This window comes from Rhineura floridana, chromosome 4, assembly GCF_030035675.1.
Source record: "Rhineura floridana isolate rRhiFlo1 chromosome 4, rRhiFlo1.hap2, whole genome shotgun sequence".
NCBI classification, from domain to species: Eukaryota; Metazoa; Chordata; class Lepidosauria; order Squamata; family Rhineuridae; genus Rhineura; species Rhineura floridana.
In genome coordinates this window covers 140,195,033-140,214,295 of record NC_084483.1, presented here as the reverse complement: position 1 = coordinate 140,214,295, position 19,263 = coordinate 140,195,033, and the positions used below count along the sequence as shown (strand labels likewise).

Sequence of the window (19,263 nt, the reverse complement as noted above, 5' to 3'; positions counted from 1 at the left end):
ATTGCATTAACAAAATGGAGAGGTTGACAATTTTTGTGCAGTCTTCTACCTATCCCTAAGGCAGTTTTGAGGAGCTGGGTTTTGAGAAGCAGTTTCCTTTCAGTTTTGAGGAGCAGATTTGGAGTGGGGCTCCTTGGAGAGAAACAGTTTCCCTCTCCTTTCTGCTCACAGATGTCTTCTGGTTGTGGAGCAACACCAGTTGGATTATACCCCCTAGGTCTAATGTTTTTGACTGGGATATAACATTATCACCTGACTCATTAACATATATTTTGCACAGAGATAACCTCATCACTGTAGTTCATGTGCCGATAACTTTCTGATGTTTCAGTTTTACATTTCTGAAGTTTTAAATTTTTGAAATTTAATTTATGTTGTAAAGTTTGTATATTGTATATTTTATTGTTATAAGCTGCTTTGAGACCTAGATGGTAAAAAGTAGGATATAATTTTTAAAATAAATAATTTACAACTAAATCTCATTTACATATGATATAGTTTAACCTTCCTGTTAAGAACATCCATTATATATCCAGTTACTCACCTTGACCATCTTCTATTGGTATGCATGCAAAAAAAAAAAGGGGGGGGGTCACAAAGTCAATTTCACTGAAGAACAATTTTTGACCCATATCAGTTTGGATAATAAAAGCCAACACTGAATAGTTTAATCTATATTTTAAAATGCCCATTCATCAACAGTACAATCAAGAGCTGAACAATTTATTGCCAAAAACCAAAACAGGAGATCACATAAGCTGTTGATTTAACATAATTTCAATTCATAGCCTAATGGGGAAAGTGTGCATAATTGTGTAAAACAGATATGGCTTTTAGGGTTTGGATGCAGGGATCCAGCTAGAAAACCCCATTCAGTGCTAATTGTGGAGAGCATTACCAACTCATTTCTAACAATAGGACTTCCCTTTATTCAGCTACAGCATTTCTCCAAGAACTGTTTGAAAAAAGCTTGACTTTTTCCAGAAGATTTTCGGGGCTGTATTTTGATACATTCACATTGGTACATTGCCACTTGAAAATGTTGGGATGGGAAGGTACCACTTTGCCTAGACAGCCACTGGACACTCCTGTCCTTCCATGAACATCATGTGCCATGACACTATGCTTAGTTACTGGCTGCTGCTCCATGCTGACATGGAGCCACAAATAGGTGCAGTGGTAGCATCTACAGCAATCTTATCTACTAGATGGGTGGTTGCTGCAACCTGTGAAGAAGTCCTGGTTTCCCTCATCTATGCCCTTCTACCCAAGAGCAAGGGAAGCAAGTTCTTGGTAAGTGTGACTTCATAGCAGGATGGGACTGGTTGATTCAATTGCTATAGGAGAACTGAGAGTGGGAAGATTATGAGATCTGTCTCAGATGGAAATGGAAGGAAGGAATAATGGCTGATTATAAGTTCATACAGCCCAATGCAATACAGTTCTATTTCTTTCCAGTACATAACGCTGCTGTGTAGAATAATAATTATGTGCATGGGCATGCATATGTACAAAAAATGGGGTCATATGAGAATTAGTTTGTTGAGGAGCAACTCAGAAATTGGTACTGGGGGAAGGACTCTGGGGAGTGGGGCTTTAGGGACAAGAAAGATATGAGCATGTCCCAACAGAGCAGCTATCTTTGAGCACCTAGACTGAGCATATAGACACATAATCTTCATTTACATTCTGAGCTGATTTTGACCTCTGGAAAAATTTCAAGAGTAAAAGGGAATTTGACCATTACAGAATGAATATGGAGCCAGTTACTTCTGAATGCCAACACCATCTCTACTCATTTTCTCTCAGCTTCACTGAAGCTGAATGAGACATGAACAAATTTCTTGTCTCAATTTCTTTCTTATTGGTAATTATCCAAAACCCAAAGAGACATTATTACAGGAAATGTACAGAAAGTTCATTTTTATAAAGTTTATTGGTATAGTATTAAATGTTCTAAAACAAAACAAAAGTGGCAAAGACATAATATAGACATAGGGTCAAGAAATGTTAGAAAAAACAGAAGAGATGAGTGGGAAAATTTAAAAACACACAAAATAGATATACTTTTCAGCCTTACTATATAGCAGATATGCAGAACCTGTTGCCCTCCAGATCCATCAGCCCCAGCCAGCATGGCCAGTGTTCAAGGATGATAGGAGTTAGAGTCCAACAACACCTGGAGAGACACAGGTTCCTCACTCTTGCTATATAGGAATACATTCAGATGTGGACAGCAAAAGAGGTTTTAAGATGTTCTCAAAGCTAATCTAAAAAAATGTAACATGAGCATCGAGAACTGGGACGCCTTGGCCCATGAGCGTCCCAATTGGAGGTGGGCCATTATCAAAGGTGCTATGGACTTTCAAGAAGCACGAGTACAGGGCAAAAGGGATAAACGAGCTAAGCGGAAGGCATGTCAAGCAAATCCTCATTGTGACCATCTTCCATCTGGAAACCTATGTCCTCACTGTGGGAGGCTGTGTGGATCCAGAATTGGCCTCCACAGTCACTTACGGACCCACAAAGACTATCTTGGAAGACAATCTTACTCGGCCATGAGTGATCGCAAATGAATGAATGACATTCAGATGGTTGAAAAACTACATTCATATTTCCAAGCTTGCAGAGTTTGTGAATGAGTAAACAAGGCAGTACCTCACCCCAAAGACAATCAATTCCCGGTCAACCTAACAGTCCAACGTTTACTGTGAGACTGCCTTCTCCCAAAGAACTTTGCTACAAGTATACTGCCACATCTTTTATTGATTTTAGTTATGTTTTACCTGCCTTGGTTTTATTTATGTTTTTATCTCTGTATTGTATTGCTATTTTTACTGGGTAATATCCAACATCATGCAAGCAGATGTCTGCTCACACAATAGGAGTTCCACTTTCTCTCCTCCAGCTTGAGTTCGGGCAATTCCCCTCTACAATTGTAGCCCTAGCAACACAGCCCACAATGCTTGATAGGTCATCCCAGTCTTCTGGATAAACTTTTTGATACCAAATTCTTCCACGCTACACAGGAAGTGGATTGGACTGTGAAAGACCAACCCAAATTATGTTTGAATTTTTATAAATTTGCAGAGCAGTACAATATCTCAGAGACAAGGTCAGATCTCCTGCTCCCCTGGTGCATTCACTATAGCTGTCCAATTTCCCTAATTTTTAAAGTTTGATAGGAATTTCTGAAGGCTATGGGTACATTCTTAAACCACAAGGTTTTTTTGCCTATTAGTGAATAAACTCTTTAGCTAAGAGAAAACAAGGTTAACATAGACCATGCTGAAAGTCATAACAGACTTTGTAACTATTCTTAACAAATCCTAGGGAGGAGAAGTTATGAAAACAAACATTTCCAGGGTAGAGTACAGGTGCTAGATATGTATTAGCTAATAAGCAGTCCCAAAGGAAAGACAAGATTCAAATAGAAGGCTAGATATTAAGACAAGCTAAAGGCATGCTGCAGGGGTCACATGAAATATACCTGCCTCACGATACATACATCACTTGGATGATTTCCATCATTGTCACCTCACACACACTATTTTTTTAATGTGTGATATTTGCCTATAATTCCAAATAATGTTAAAAGATAGCAATTTTGAGATGTGAATATATATTCATCAGCAAAAGGATTAGTAGTTTCAGGAAATAAAGAAAAAAGTGCCTTCTTTCAATCTGTCAAGTTGCAAGGAGAAAGGAAGAAATGTTGAATTCTGCTACCTTGCACAGCAAGGCTTTTTACTGCCCAAAGTCTCACAAGAGTAAGAAAAAGGGATCTTTCTGCCTAATCTGTCATCTGAGATAGTCAGGCAGTGCAAACTTTGAGGAAAGAACATATTGTCTTTTCATTCTTTATGGAGTTCTGGGAAGTCATTCTTGTTGTGCCAACCCTAATTGGGCTGATTTGGTGTTTTGTTTTGTTTTTTCCTAGGGTTAGCTTTAATTGTGGCTTGATAATTAAGTGAATTTGCCTGCTAATTACTTGCTTTGTTCTTTTACACAATTTTGGCAGAAGGACCAGTGTGGCCACCAAAAAGCACCAGTACTAGTAGAATATAGGAAGGTGCCTGGGAGGGTCATCTCAGCAAAGTTAGGGAAAGCGTACACTTACAAGACTGGAGATGCCCACAAGTCAGACTGCTGTCTATACTAGTGAATGCACAGTACACCTGACAAGGGCCGCAGGTTCATTACAAAAGAGAATGGGTAACTCATCAGATGCAGTTTAAGGAGGTGGTGAGTTGTGCCATGAGCAGACCTTTTAGCTTAAGAACATAAGAACATAAGAAGAGCCTGCTGGATCAGGCCAGTGACCCATCTAGTCCAGCATCCTGTTCTCACAGTGGCCAACCAGGTGCCTGGGGGAAGCCCGCAAGCAGGACCCGAGTGCAAGAACACTCTCCCCTCCTGAGGCTTCCGGCAACTGGTTTTCAGAAGCATGCTGCCTCTGACTAGGGTGGCAGAGCACAGCCATCACGGCTAGTAGCCATTGATAGCCCTGTCCTCCATGAATTTGTCTAATCTTCTTTTAAAGCCATCCAAGCTGGTGGCCATTACTGCATCTTGTGGGAGCAAATTCCATAGTTTAACTATGCGCTGAGTAAAGAAGTACTTCCTTTTGTCTGTCCTGAATCTTCCAACATTCAGCTTCTTTGAATGTCCACGAGTTCTAGTATTATGAGAGAGGGAGAAGAACTTTTCTCTATCCACTTTCTCAATGCCATGCATAATTTTATACACTTCTATCATGTCTCCTCTGACCCGCCTTTTCTCTAAACTAAAAAGCCCCAAATGCTACAACCTTTCCTCGTAAGGGAGTCGCTCCATCCCCTTGATCATTCTGGTTGCCCTCTTCTGAACCTTTTCCAACTCTATAATATCCTTTTTGAGATGAGGCGACCAGAACTGTACACAGTTTGATCAGTAGCTGACCAAATACAACTGTTTCTCCAGGCATCTCAGTAGAAAGATTAGAATACTTCTTTCACATTAGTCTTCCGCAGGGATGGGGAACCTGTAGTCTACCAGCTGGAGGACCACAACTAGATTTATAATGTGCTCTATGTGGAGCTGCCCTTGAAGATTGTTCAGAGGCCGCAGCTGGTGCAAAAATGTAGCAGCCACAGTGTTGATTAGTACAGCTTCTCAGAACCACAGAACCATATGCACCGCCTGGCCTTCTTCAGAAAGCAGCATAAAACCCATGGGCATTGAGAAATCATCAATTCTTGTTGGACCGCAAGTTTGTAAGCCACCTTGATAATTTGGAAAGGGGGGTTAGATATATATTAAATAAAAATCTCTAATAAAAAAATCAAGAAGCTACTAAACCTTCTTCCTCAGATACAGATGCACCTTTTGAATGCAGATTTGGATTTTATCCACTGGAAAAGAGTAAACTAATGACACTCCGAGGAAGCAGAAACTACTGGAGAATCATATTGGCTAATGTCACATGAAACAGAGTACCAGCCTAGAGTTTGTAAAAGCAAAATACCATTTTTCATTGTTTGTCTAAGCTAATACACTCCTAAGCACAGAATAAAACCCAGCTTTAAATAAAAAGTCCAGTTTTTAGTAGTGTTGATCATGGACTGGATATAGAGGTGCTCTGCCATCAGTGGAAATCCTCTTTTGTGCACAGAAGGGATTTTTCTGAGTTACCTCAAGTATTCTGCATGAAAAACCCCACTGAAATTCAGATGCGTGCATAAGATCTTGTGCGATCTCTTGCAAATGGTCTTGCACTATGAGTCTAGATGTATGCTACCATAAGATGTTACAACATCACACTTCTGTTAGCTCTTGCACAAATTTATAGGAAAGCACCACTGTTGAATTTCTTCTGCTAGTGCATCTCTGAATCTAAACCCATGATTCCAAGCTAATTAGTACATTCCATATGTACCTCAAGGCCTTACCTTTTTCTACGTGTTTCACTCTCTGCTCTTCATCTGGAGGCTTCGGAGGTGGCCATACTGATGGAATTCTCCTTGGAAATCTTCCTTCAATGTAATCTGATGAATGTGTGGGTTGACTGACAGCAGCCCAAGTATAAAGCTGATCTTGCTGTAATTATTTACAAAAATAAAGTTAAAATGTAAATATTATATATCTTCAAGATCCAAAGCTATTGCCTCCAAGGCTTATTTAACAAACCAGTGCTACGTCACTTATTTATATCATAAAATCCCCAATTATTGGAAATTTTATTTAAAAAATTACTTGAAATCTTGGTTCTCAGTTTACCAAAACAGCAGCATTACAAAATACATAATTATATTTGCCCATTAAATTACATCATAGAGCTAGCAGAAATATTTGGGGGCATAATTCTGAACAAGGATTGTCAGGATAATCCTAAAATGCATTTTAGAAGAAACCCCCTTGAAGGAATATAAGCATTTTGTGACCATGCCAGGCAAGTATGTGCTGTGTAATAAAGCAGTTATTTCTTGATGTTTAAAACTAAAGATAACTTTGTTATAAGGTGCAGTGCACACTGAAATTTTATTATTATTACTACTACTACTACTACTACTACTACTGCTGCTACTACTACTACTACTGCTGCTACTACTACTACTTATATCCCGCCCTTTCTCCCAGCAGGAGCCCAGGGCAGCAAACAAAAGCACTAAAAACATTAAAACATCATAAAAACAAACTTTAACACACATTAAAACAAAACATCTTCAAAAATGTTACTTAAAGGTATGAAAACATATTCTAAGATTTAAAACATTTAAAAAAAGAAAGTTTAAGAACATATTAAAATGCAATTCCAACACAGATGCAGACTGAGATAGGTCTCAAAAGGCTTGTTGAAAGAGGAAAGTTTTCAATAGGCACCGAAAAGATAACAGAGGAAACTTCACAAAAATGAGGGGATTGGTAAAAAGAAAGCTGAAAAACAAAGTCCAGAGGGTCACATCACTCGAAAATGCTTGGAAGTTGTTTAAAAACACTATATTAGAAGCTCAACTGGAGTGCATACCGCAGATCAGAAAAGGTACCGCCAGCGCCAAGAAGATGCCAGCATGGTTAACGAGCAAAGTCAAGGAAGCTCTTAGAGGCAAAAAGTCTTCCTTCAGAAAATGGAAGTCTTGTCCAAATGAAGAAAATAAAAAAGAACACAAACTCTGGCAAAAGAAATGCAAGAAGACAATAAGGGATGCTAAAAAAGAATTTGAGGAGCACATTGCTAAGAACATAAAAACCAACAACAAAAAATTCTATAAATACATTCAAAGCAGGAGACCATCTAGGGAGGCGATTGGACCCTTGGATGATAAGGGAGTCAAAGGTATACTAAAGAACGATAAAGAGATCGCAGAGAAGCTAAATGAATTCTTTGCATCTGTCTTCACAGTGGAAGATATAGGGCAGATCCGTGAACCTGAACTAACATTTGCAGGAAGGGATTCTGAGGAACTGAGACAAACAGTGGTAACGAGAGAGGAAGTTCTAGGCTTAATGGACAATATAAAAACTGACAAATCACCGGGCCCGGATGGCATCCACCCGAGAGTTCTCAAAGAACTCAAAGGTGAAATTGCTGATCTGCTAACTAAAATATGTAACTTGTCCCTCGGGTCCTCCTCCGTGCCTGAGGACTGGAAAGTGGAAATGTAACACCAATCTTCAAAAAGGGATCTAGGGGGGATCCCGGAAATTACAGACCAGTTAGCTTAACTTCTGTCCCTGGAAAACTGGTAGAAAGTATTATTAAAGCTAGATTAACTAAGCATGGCTTCTGCAAGGGAAAGTCCTGTCTCAATAACCTATTAGAATTCTCTGAGAGTGTCAACAAGCATATAGATAGAGGTGATCCAGTGGACATAGTGTACTTAGACGTTCAAAAAGCGTTTGACAAGGTACTTCACCAAAGACTTCTGAGGAAGCTTAGCAGTCATGGAATAAGAGGAGAGGTCCTCTTGTGGATAAGGAATTGGTTAAGAAGCAGAAAGCAGAGAGTAGGGATTTATTTATTTATTAAATTTATTAGTTGCCCATCTGGCTGGCTGTCCAGCCACTCTGGGCGACGTACAAAATAAAAACATACAAATACATTAAAACAATAAAAATCTCAATAATAATAATAAAACCTAACCCACCCCAAAAGCCTGCCTGAAGAGCCAGGTCTTCAAGGCCCAGTGGAAGCTCATCATAGAGGGGGCATGGCAGAAATCATTTGGGAGGGAATTCCACAAAGTGGGGGCCACAATTGAAAAAGCCCTCTCCCTAGTCCTCACCAATCTAGCTGTTTTAACTGGACAGGTCTCCCAATGGAGGGCTGTAGAAAGTGGAGTCCCTCAAGGATCGGTATTGGGACCTGTACTTTTCAACTTGTTCATTAATGACCTAGAGCAGTGAAGTGGCCAAGTTTGCTGACGATACTAAATTGTTCAGGGTTGTTAAAACAAAAAGGGATTGCGAAGAGTTCCAAAAAGACCTCTCCAAACTGAGTGAATGGGTGGGAAAATAGCAAATGCAATTCATTATAAACAAGTGTAAAATTATGCATATTGGAGCAAAAAATCTTAATTTCACATATACGCTCATGGGGTCTGAAATGGCAGTGACCGACCAGGAGAGAGACCTCGGGGTTGTAGTGGACAGCACGATGAAAATGTTGACCCAGTGTGCGGCAGCTGTGAAAAAGGCAAATTCCATACTAGGGATAATTAGGAAAGGAATTGAAAATAAAACAGTCGATATCATAATGGCGTTGTATAAATCTATGGTGCGGCCGCCTTTGGAATACTGTGTACAGCTCTGGTCGCTTCATCTCAAAAAGGATATTATAGAGTTGGAAAAGGTTCAGAAGAGGGCAACCAGAATGATCAAGGGGATGGAGCGACTCCCTTACGAGGAAAGGTTGCAGCATTTGGGGCTTTTTAGTTTAGAGAAAAGGCGGGTCAGAGGAGACATGATAGAATTATGCATGGCATTGAGAAAGTGGATAGAGAAAAGTTTTTCTCCCTCTCTCATAATACTAGAACTCGTGGACATTCAAAGAAGCTGAATGTTGGAAGATTCAGGACAGACAAAAGGAAGTACTTCTTTACTCAGCACATAGTTAAATTATGGAATTTGCTCCCACACGATGCAGTAATGGTCACCAGCTTGGATGGCTTTAAAAGAAGATTAGACAAATTCATGGAGGACAGGGCTATCAATGGCTACTAGCCATGATGGCTGTGCTCTGCCACCCTAGTCAGAGGCAGCATGCTTCTGAAAACCAGTTGCCGGAAGCCTCAGGAGGGGAGAGTGTTCTTGCAGTCGGGTCCTGCTTGCGGGCTTCCCCCAGGGACCTGGTTGGCCACTGTGAGAACAGGATGCTGGACTATATGGGCCACTGGCCTGATCCAACAGGCTCTTCTTATGTTCTTATGAGATGGCGCCTGTATAATATTTAAGGGGAGGGAATTCCACAGGGTAGGTGCCGCCACACTAAAGATCCGTTTCCTATGTTGTGCAGAACGGACCTCCTGATAAGATAGTATCTGCAGGAGGCCCTCACCTGCACAGCGCAGTGATTGACTGGGTATATAAGGGATAAGATGGTCTTTCAGGTATCCTGGTCCCAAGGTGTATAGGGCTTTGTACACCAAAACTAGAACCTTGAACTTGGCCTGGTAGCAAATGGGCAGCCAGTGCAATTATTTCAGCAGCGGGGTGACATGTGGGCAATACCCTGCCCCAGTGAGCAGTCTTGCCGCTGCATTTTGCACCAGCTGCAGCTTCTGGACCAACCTCAACGGCAGCCCCACATAGAGTGCATTACAGTAATCCAGCCTGGAGGTTACCAGTGTGTGGACAACAGTGGTCAGGTTATTCTAGTCCAGAAATGGCCGCAGCTGTCTTACCAGCCGAAGCTGGTAAAAGGCACTCTTAGCCACTGCAGCAGTAATTAGGAAAAATGTAACTTTGGACTACATCGCGCTCACAGTCCTTCTCCTCTTCTTCATAGATTTCTGGTATATATATAAAAATCATTGAATACAGCTTTATTTGAAAAAAACCCTGAAACATCAAATTGAGTTGTCTAAAAGACAAACTGAGCCAGATACCCATCCACCCCCAGTTTTATTTCATTTATCAACAAAGAATAACTCTGAATGGAGACTGCCATTATCTCAAGCACAAATACAAAAAGATCATCACAGGGTGTGGTCTGAGGGCACACGAAGCCAGCATCTTGATGGAGCGAAGCAGGTTTGGGTCTGGATGGTATGTGGCCTGGGAACCGTATGTATGCCTCTTTGGGTTCCATAATGAAAGAAAAGTAGAATATAAATCTAAAAAATAAAATAAAGACATGGTGGGCTGAGGTATAATATTGTTCAGCTGAAGTATCCCTTATATCCTTTCTATATACTACTGTGATTGATGGACAGATGATAGGGAAAATATACATATTAAGAGCAGTAAGTAAGACAGATCACATAAAGCTACTTTAAAGACCCATATCAAACAACTGGCATTGGCAAGAGCAGTCACTGCCATCACTTATTTTTAGTGGTGGTCAGATAAGTTAAGAGAACTTGACTCATACCCAATTTAAAATTAGAAAAAATTAGACAGCACTAACTAGTGGGTAGAAGTCAGGATTAAATGCCAAGTTTGTCAGCCAGTTTCGTCATGGGCCAACTGGATGGCCCTGTGCCAGTTACTACCTCAGTGTCAGTTTCCCATGTATAAAATAAGAATGACAATTTCCTTCAAAAGGGTTACTATAAGGAAGAATGAGACATTGTCCAGCATTTTAACTCTAAAAGTATACTAGCCTCTCAACAGGAAAAAAAGTTTGCTTTAGATAATTTCAGCTCTGATGTTTCTAATGAACAGTGGGAATGTGTTGCATTAAGCAATGCCATTCTTATATTGTTAACCATATGTTACAGGAGAGGAGAAGCAAACAACTGACTAACATTGCCATTTCAAAGCTAATTACAATCTCAGTCATTAAAAAAAATAGTGCTTCGTTTTTAAAGAGAACACCCTTAAATTACAGCTAGATATAGCAATTATATATTCAATGGTAAATGAAGAGCAAATGAAATTCAAACAAGGTTCTGGTTACTTTGGTTTTTAGCAGTAGGGTCAGTGAGTCCCCTATCTTTAATCTCTCCGTGCTCTAAAATGAAGAAAAGTACAGGTTTCCATATATTTCCATATTTTTACACCATGCTCTAATCTTTTTAAAACAAAATTCGTATTGACTGCAGTTGTTAAATATTAGCACCTAAGGATTCTGATGGCACAACAGACTGCTTAAAAGGTACACTATGCAGCAAACTTTAATATTTCCTTTTTTAAAAAAATGCATGGTAGTTTTGCAAGCTATCTGCCTAGTATCTATAGTTATTGACAAAATGAGGATGCATGAATGTTACCTTACACAGCAATTTTGCCTTCTTTAAAACTGCAGAGCTATCCTATACGGGTGAGGCAAGCTACGTGTCTGCATAATCGGGAGATACTGTTCCAGTGGCGAATCACAAAGGCTGTCATATTTCTTCTCATTACATTTAAGCTTATCGTCTCATTTTTCTGTCAAATATCATTCCATGCCAGCTTAGAAAACAGTTGCTTCCTAACTACCTGCCGATATAAAACAATTCACTGTATTGTTAACAGTTAAACCCACATGATACTCACTGCCAGGAACAAATGTACACGACCTCCAAACTGAATTCAGGGTGTCATTATCTTATTTATTTCTTTACTGACGTAGACAGACTTGTCTTATGAATAAATAAGCAGCCACTGAAGTCTTAAAGCACATATAGCAGCATAGCCATTAGAGCTCAATGCAGCGCAGATGACTCTCCACAAAGCGACAAGATACAGATCTGGGAACACCCCAAGACAAAGAATGGTGCCCTGAAATGGTTAACATGTGATAGAAATAGAACTGTAATCAATTCATACAGACCTGCCCAAATTGGTTATAAGGATGTCAGAAGGAGCCTTAGCAGTATTGGATTAATTGGGGGGGGGGATGAAAACTACACAGAGGCTACACTGAACAAAATTTACAGGCTACATGGTACCCGGGGGGGGATCCCATTATTACTTCAAATACTCTTTGGAGTTTGTTTTCCGCTAATTGATGCTAAATTATTGCTGTGTACAGCAGCTCAGTTTTATTCGTTATTCTCCAGGATAACTACTGCAGGGGGTGAGGTGGAGTGGAATAGCTGTTATGAGATAAGATGAGCAAGGAGCTTGCAGAGCAGTAGGAAAGTGAAACATTGAGAACATTTGTAAGTCTTGGCTTAGAACCAGCTATGAGATGGCTAAAGAGCTGTGCTGCTCCTGTACCTTTCTTCATATATTTGACAACATACTGGATCCAGAATTACAAGGAGATAAGCCAGGGGCAGCCCTACCATTAGGCAGCCGTCTCAGGTGGCAGATACTGGTGAGGTCTGGCAGCTAGGTGGTGGAGGACAGATATGTGCCCCACAGTTGGCCCTGCATTCTCTAAGCCAGCCTGCTGCCTGCAGGTGCAGTGCAGGGTTCTGTTCTGTTGCCCATGTTCAAATAAGATTCAACTGTTAGTCCGGTCACAGAATGGGATAGAATGGTGTGTCATCTTATCATTTGCCTCAGGCAGCAAAGTGTCTTGGTCTAGCCCTGAGATAAATAATCCGTTAATATTCATTTCCAATGCATGTTTTTTTCTAAAACATCAAGAATATTTGGTAATCACAATATCGTGTGTTCCAGTTTTATCGTTGGCCTCATCAGTAGGGGATGTTTGATATCTTTGACCAGAATCAGTGTAGATAGCCCAACCCACGTTATGTAGGCCACCTGACCTAATTCTATTTACACACACACATACCACTTGTAGGCCCATCCTGCTCCCCAGGTTAGAAAAGTTTACCTCAGGGGCTAGGATGGGATAGCAGACTGTGGTGACTCTAGTAGTGGCTCCTGTTTGTACAGAGCAGGCCCACCACACCTTCCTCTTTCCCCCTTGCTTCTTTAAAATTAAAGACAACACTGACAGAGTGAAGGGGGCAATCTGAATTAATCTATTCAAAACCCCAAACTGCAATTTCAATTACTCTTTGCCGTAGACTTTAATGAGGTACCAAAATACCAGCAGTTGCAGTACAAAATACCAGATTAAAGCTCCTTGGCCTGATCCAGATATGTCTGCCTTTATCACTCAGAGTTTCATCTTAATGCTGCTTCTCACCCACTTATGACATAGATCATAACCTATTATTTGAAAGATCCAATAAAACATGCATTTAGAATAGATTTAGAGTGCAATCCAAGCTTCCTGCCCCCACCAATGGGGATTTCGTAGTGGTTGCTGAAGAAGAAACTGGTAGTGGTGGAAGGATACCGGGTCCAATCCCTGCATCAGCACCAGGTTAGGGCAGTGACCAGGTCAGGATCATGTTCACTGTTGGCCAGTATCAGCTGCAAGACCAGCTCAGGAACCAGTGGGTCCTCTGTTAGCTCAGCCCGACCCACAGAACTCCTTGTTTCAGGGCATTCCATTCGTCTCTACAAACAGACACACTGGCAGCATCTTTCTCCCTGCCTCCCCCAGCTCGGCAGTGGAGAGAAGGCCAGTTCAGTCAGAATAGAAAAGTGACTGTCCAGATTATGCAAGAATACAACTCTCATTGAGTTGGGACTGGGGCTGATGGCAACTGGACACCAATATCTGCAGGTTCCCAATTCCTGCACAAAACATTCAAGCTGGAATATCTGATCATGGTGCCAGTGTTAATGCCACTCCAAGCCTAACACAATTTTACATAATCTTTCAATATGGTACACATAAAATTATGTAGTTGTCATCAAATACATTCTCAAGTGTCTATTTAAATTCAAGCTGCCAAATCCTTTATTCAGGGGTTGTCAACCTGGCACCCACAGGAGCCATGGTGCCCATGAAGGCCTTCATTGACACCTCTGTCAGTGTTTTCAGCCAATGCATGAAGTCAGCGATGTGAATGTGTTGCTTAGACACTAGGCAATAGGAATCCCTGGGGTCCTAAAGAGCTGTTGTTTTGCCCATCCCTTTAACACACTTTTTCTGCTTTTATTTTATTTTCTAGTAGTCCTTGGAATCTCAGTAGTTTGCCATTCCTTTTTACCTAGCAACCAGGATGCATTTTTCTTGTGGTGAGTTCATCTGAGATCAGGTATTTCATAGAATGTATTTTCTTCAAATGCTACCACACAATAAGTACAGGTGGATGTTAAACAATCCCCTCCCCAAATCCCATGCAAAAATGTGAAAACTTTGCAAAGAGGCTGAGGCATGTTTCCAAATCTGATGTCCAGGCACTAAAGCTTCAGCCAGCCTTTATTAATCCTAGCCAGTTGTGGGGAACTTTCTGCTAGCATCATGGCAGGTACAATGGTTGAAGACATAAGCCTTAACGAACACTTCAGAATGTCTGCAGCAGTAGTAAATGAAAGTAATTCAGCAGAGGCAGAGGCAGAGGCAGAGATTGCCATGTCCCTCCCACCCCCAATTGTAGCTCCTGCCTTGTAGCTCATGTTGGAAAGATTCTGAATTAATTTATAGTGTCAAGAGTCTCCCCTTTTTGTCTGTATAAATAGAAGTAAATGTAAATGTACTGCCTTCAAGTCAATTCCGACTTATGGCGACCCTATGAATAGGGTTTTCATGAGGCTGAGAGGCAGCGACTGGCCCAAGGTCACTCAGTGAGCTTCATGGCTGTGTGGGGATTCGAACCCTGGTCTCCGAGGTCATAGTCCAACATCTTAACCACTACACCACACTGGCTCTATAAAGTATGTAAGTAGCATTACTTAATATTTGCTGTTGCAACAACTCATCTGCTGTTGCTTCCATCATCTAGGTGCCTGCCCCTGTTTGAATTCCAGTTTAGGCCTAGCATAAGATGCTAGATCCCTGTTCTGATTTCTGGAATTAAGCTTTATGCAGAAAAACCCAGTCTTCCGAGTCCTGAGTCTGCTTCTCTGGCTGGGAGCCAGAAACAATTAAAGCTAGTTTCAGATAATAGGAACAAACGATGTAACAGCAGTACTGATATCAGGTCAAATGTAAATTCTCCTCTCTGGGTTTTTTTTCCAGTCAACTGATTTTGAAGCACTAACAGCAAACAGACCTTGGTATCATGGCATATAATTTAAACTTTTGGGTTCTTACTCTTGGGAACAATCAATTTTATGCCATAATATGGAACAGAGATCTACAGAGTGAAGGAGAAAAAGAATATGGACTTCTACATCTGTCAAATTGACATCCTTGAATTTTGGGGAGCTTGCTTTTTATATGTTTTTAAGATGATATCTAACACCTCAAATATTCATTTATGAACCAGCAATTCATGAAATATTGCTGAACAAGATGTGTCAAAACAGACTCATCTAATCATTGGCAGTAGGGGTGTTCTAAGATACAAATATATTGGGTGAGGGTCCTTAAGAAACATAAAGGGTCTTGCCCTTTGATGCTATGACAGTCTTGTTGGGTGTGAAGGGTAATGAAGAAATACCACAAATTAGAAGGAAACCAATTCCCCATCTGTTAAATGTAACAAAGTTCAAAGTTACTGCAAAATGGAAAAATAAAAATCCTTCTAATATCCACAGACAGGCACCAGTAAGACTTTTAGCTGAAAATGGTGGTCATGAGCATCCTCAGCAATACCATTTTCAGTTTGGAGTTAGACAGGTCCTGTACATGAGCTCTTTCTACTGTTGCAGAGGGGTGAGTGGAAAAAAGCATGATTATTTTCAATGCTTGAAAAAGGCCATGACTTTCAAGGCTAGATTCACTTGTTACTACACAGAATTTTGTGGTGGAAGGAATCAATGCTGATCATCAAAACAAACAGCAACATCTAGATCAGTATAGCAGTAGATGCAATTGCCAACCCTCACTATGCTGTTCCATCTAGAAGTCCTAGCAATTCTCAGAGATTGTTATAGGAACTAAATGGATCTATCTCACCTTAAAAGGAAAAGGTATACACTATAGGATAAAACACAATTCTTGATATAGGTCTAAAAAGAAGCAGCCAACAGCGATTCTACCCTCTATATATATATAGCACATTGGAGCATCCAGAAATGAACAATATATATTAAGAAGCACCTACCGGTTTGAGTAAAGAAACCAACATTAGGAATTTCCAAAGTCAATTCATCAGTGTTCCCACTGAAGTTTATTATCCAGGGTGAAAATGTTGAGCACTCTAGAATGATAGATGCTTTTAGATGTTCAAGTTCTTAGACATTTGTTCAACAATCACAACATTGGAAAAGGCCAAGTGAATCATCTAGACTGAACAGCATTCTATACTTAAAATAGGCCAAGAAGCAAAGAGCCCTAAAGTAAACATCTCTCTTTTACAAATAGTGGATGGCATGGTGGGATACCATTTCTCACCTGACCTTGGTCAGTTGCAGTGCTGCTGTGTATTTATTTATTTTTATTTATTTATTATTTGATTTATATCCTGCGCTTCCTCCCAGCAGGAGCCCAGGGCGGCAAACAAAAACGCTAAAAACACTTTCAAACATCATAAAAACAGACCTTAAAATACATTAAAACAAAACAATGTTAAAAACATTTTTTTAAAAAGCTTTAAAAGCATCTTTTTAAAAAGGGTTAAAAACATTATTAAAAAAAACATATTAACAAACAATTCTAACACAGACACAGACTGGGATAGGTCTCAACTTAAAAGGCTTGTTGAAAGAGGAAAGTCTTCAAAAGGCGCTGAAAAGATAGCAGAGATGGCGCCTACCTAATATTCAAGGGGAGGGAATTCCACAGGGTAGGTGCTGCCACACTAAAGGTCCGTTTTCTATATTGTGCAGAACAAACCTCGTGATAAGATGGTATCTGTAGGAGGCCCTCACCTGCAGAGCGCAGTGATTGACTGGGTATATAAGGGGTAAGACAGTCTTTCAGGTATCCGGTCCCGAGCTGTATATGGCTTTGTACAGCAAAACTAGAATCTTGAACTTGGCCCAGTAGCAAATGGGCAGCCAGTGCAATTCTTTCAGCAGTGGGGTAACATGTTGGCGATACCCTGCCCCTCTCATCACTGCATTTTGCACCAGCTGCAGCTTCCACACCAACCTCAAGGGCAGTCCCACATAGAGCACATTACAGTAATCCAGCCTGGAGGTTACCAGTGTGTGGACAACAGTGGTCAGGCTATCCCGGTCCAGAAACGGCCACAGCTGTCTTATCAGCCGAAGCGGGTAAAAGGCACTCCTAACAACTGAGGTCACCTGGGCCTCTAGAGACAAAGATGGATCCAGGAGCACCCCCAGGCTACGGACCTGTTCTTTCAGAGGGAGTACGACCCCATCCAGAGCAAGCAACTGACCAATTATCTGAACTCAGGAACCACCAATCCATAGCGCCTCTGTCTTGCTAGGATTCAGACTCAGTTTATTGGCCCTCATCCAGCCCATCAGCGAGTGTTGGAAGGCAGAGCTGGGGTCCCAATCCCGGGGAGCTGGATCCCGGAGAGTTGGGAGAAGAGTATTCAGATGGATGGCAGAGGGAAGGGGGAGGAACTTCCCCCCTTTGGAGCGAAGACGAAACAGAGGAACTGCCAGTGATAAGGTCGCTTAGCAACGGGGAGCCTGAGCCCTCCCTGGACATTCTCACGCCTCCCCCTCTTTCAGGCTCAGAGCAAGAGGGGGAAGAGGGAGGGCTGCTCACAGCCGAAAAGCGGGGAGGCAGTTTACCATCAGCCCCTCCCCTATCCCCCATCCTGGAATCGGAAACTTCAGAAGAGGAGGGGGTGATGCTTCCCCCCTCACCGCCCACACGCAGACAGCTGAAAAGACAGGAGAGAAGGGGGGGAAGGCGGGCAGTACCTGAGGGGCAGTTAAGGAGGAGCGAAAGATTGCGCGCCCGTTTGGCCCCTTCTTAAAGAACAGGCAGGAAGAAGTCCCTTGCTCTGTCAACTTTCTCCCAATGCCGCAGGACCTGTATCCCTGTATTGATTCATGAGAAAACGCAGTCTTTGTTTGGACATTACCCTAATAAAACACGAATTAACTACAATCGTTGGTCTGGTTCCTGAGTCACATCCTGGGCCTGACAGCGAGTCCAGGCACCGGTCCAGGGCTTGCATGGTTTCTCCTGATTCAGATGTTACGGAGAAATAGAGCTGGGTATCGTCAGCATACTGCTGACACCTATCCCTAAATCTCTTGATGACTGCTCCCAAGGGCTTCAAATAGATGTTAAACAGCATGGGGGACAAGATGGTACCCTGCGGCACCCCACAGCACAACTGCCAGGGAGCCAAAAGACAGACACCCAAAGCTATTCTCTGAGAGCGACTCTGGAAATAGGATTGGAACCACTGTAAAAAAGAGCCTCCAGTACCCATCTCACCAAGTTGGCCCAGAAGGATACCACGGTCAATGGTATCAAAAGCCACTGAGAGATCAAGTAAGAATAACAGGATCGCACTCCCCCGTCCTTCTCCCGATAAAGGTCATCCATCAGGGCGACCAAAGCCGATTCAGTTCCATAACCAGGCCGGAACCCAGACTGGGATGGGTCAAGATAATCTGTTTCATCCAACAGTACTTGAAATTACTGCGCCACAAGCCTCTCAATCATCTTCCCTAAAAAGAGGGTATTTGCAACTGGTCGGCAGTCATCACAAACCAATGGATCCAGGGTGGGCTTTTTCAGGAGTGGTTGGATCACCATCTCTTTCAAGGCAGCTGGAACTGCTCCCTCCTGCAGTGTTATGTTGACCACACCCTGGATCCACTCGGTCAGACCCCTTCGGCAAGCTTTAATAAGCCAAGAAGGGCAAGGGTCAAGAGGACATGTTGCTGTTTGCATCATCGCAAGCAGTTTCTCTACATCATCAGGCCGCATCAACCGAAACCGTTCCGAAGAAGCTGCAGCAGACATTGCACTGGACAACTCATTGGGGAGTACAATAGATGTGGAGGGGGCATCAGGACTGCTATGGAGGCAAGCAACTTTACCCTCAAAGTGCCTTGCAAACAATTCACAGTGGGCCTCTGAAGGGTCTAAAACTCCATTTCCTGGAGGTGATGTCAACAGACCCCTGACAATATGGAAAAGCTCCACCGGACGGCTACTTGAGGATGTGATGGAGGCAGATAAGTGGGCCTTCTTTGCCACCCTCACAGCCACACAGTAGGCACGGTTATGATGTTTTACTTGTGCTGGATCTCCCTCACAGCAGTCTTTCACCACTTGCA

At 41.8% G+C, this 19,263-nt stretch overlaps 1 protein-coding gene across 5 annotated transcripts in view; it reads right to left on the bottom strand.

The window, feature by feature from the left end:
• The window catches only part of FMN2 (formin 2), a 340,988-nt gene that overhangs the window by 242,485 nt on the left and 79,240 nt on the right, over positions 1 to 19,263 (bottom strand). For all 5 annotated transcript variants that reach the window (XM_061624583.1, XM_061624581.1, XM_061624582.1 and 2 more), the window contains exon 4: positions 5,931 to 6,078. In XM_061624583.1, coding sequence (XP_061480567.1) covers positions 5,931 to 6,078 — 148 coding nt within the window. The remainder of the gene's footprint in view (positions 1 to 5,930; positions 6,079 to 19,263) is intronic.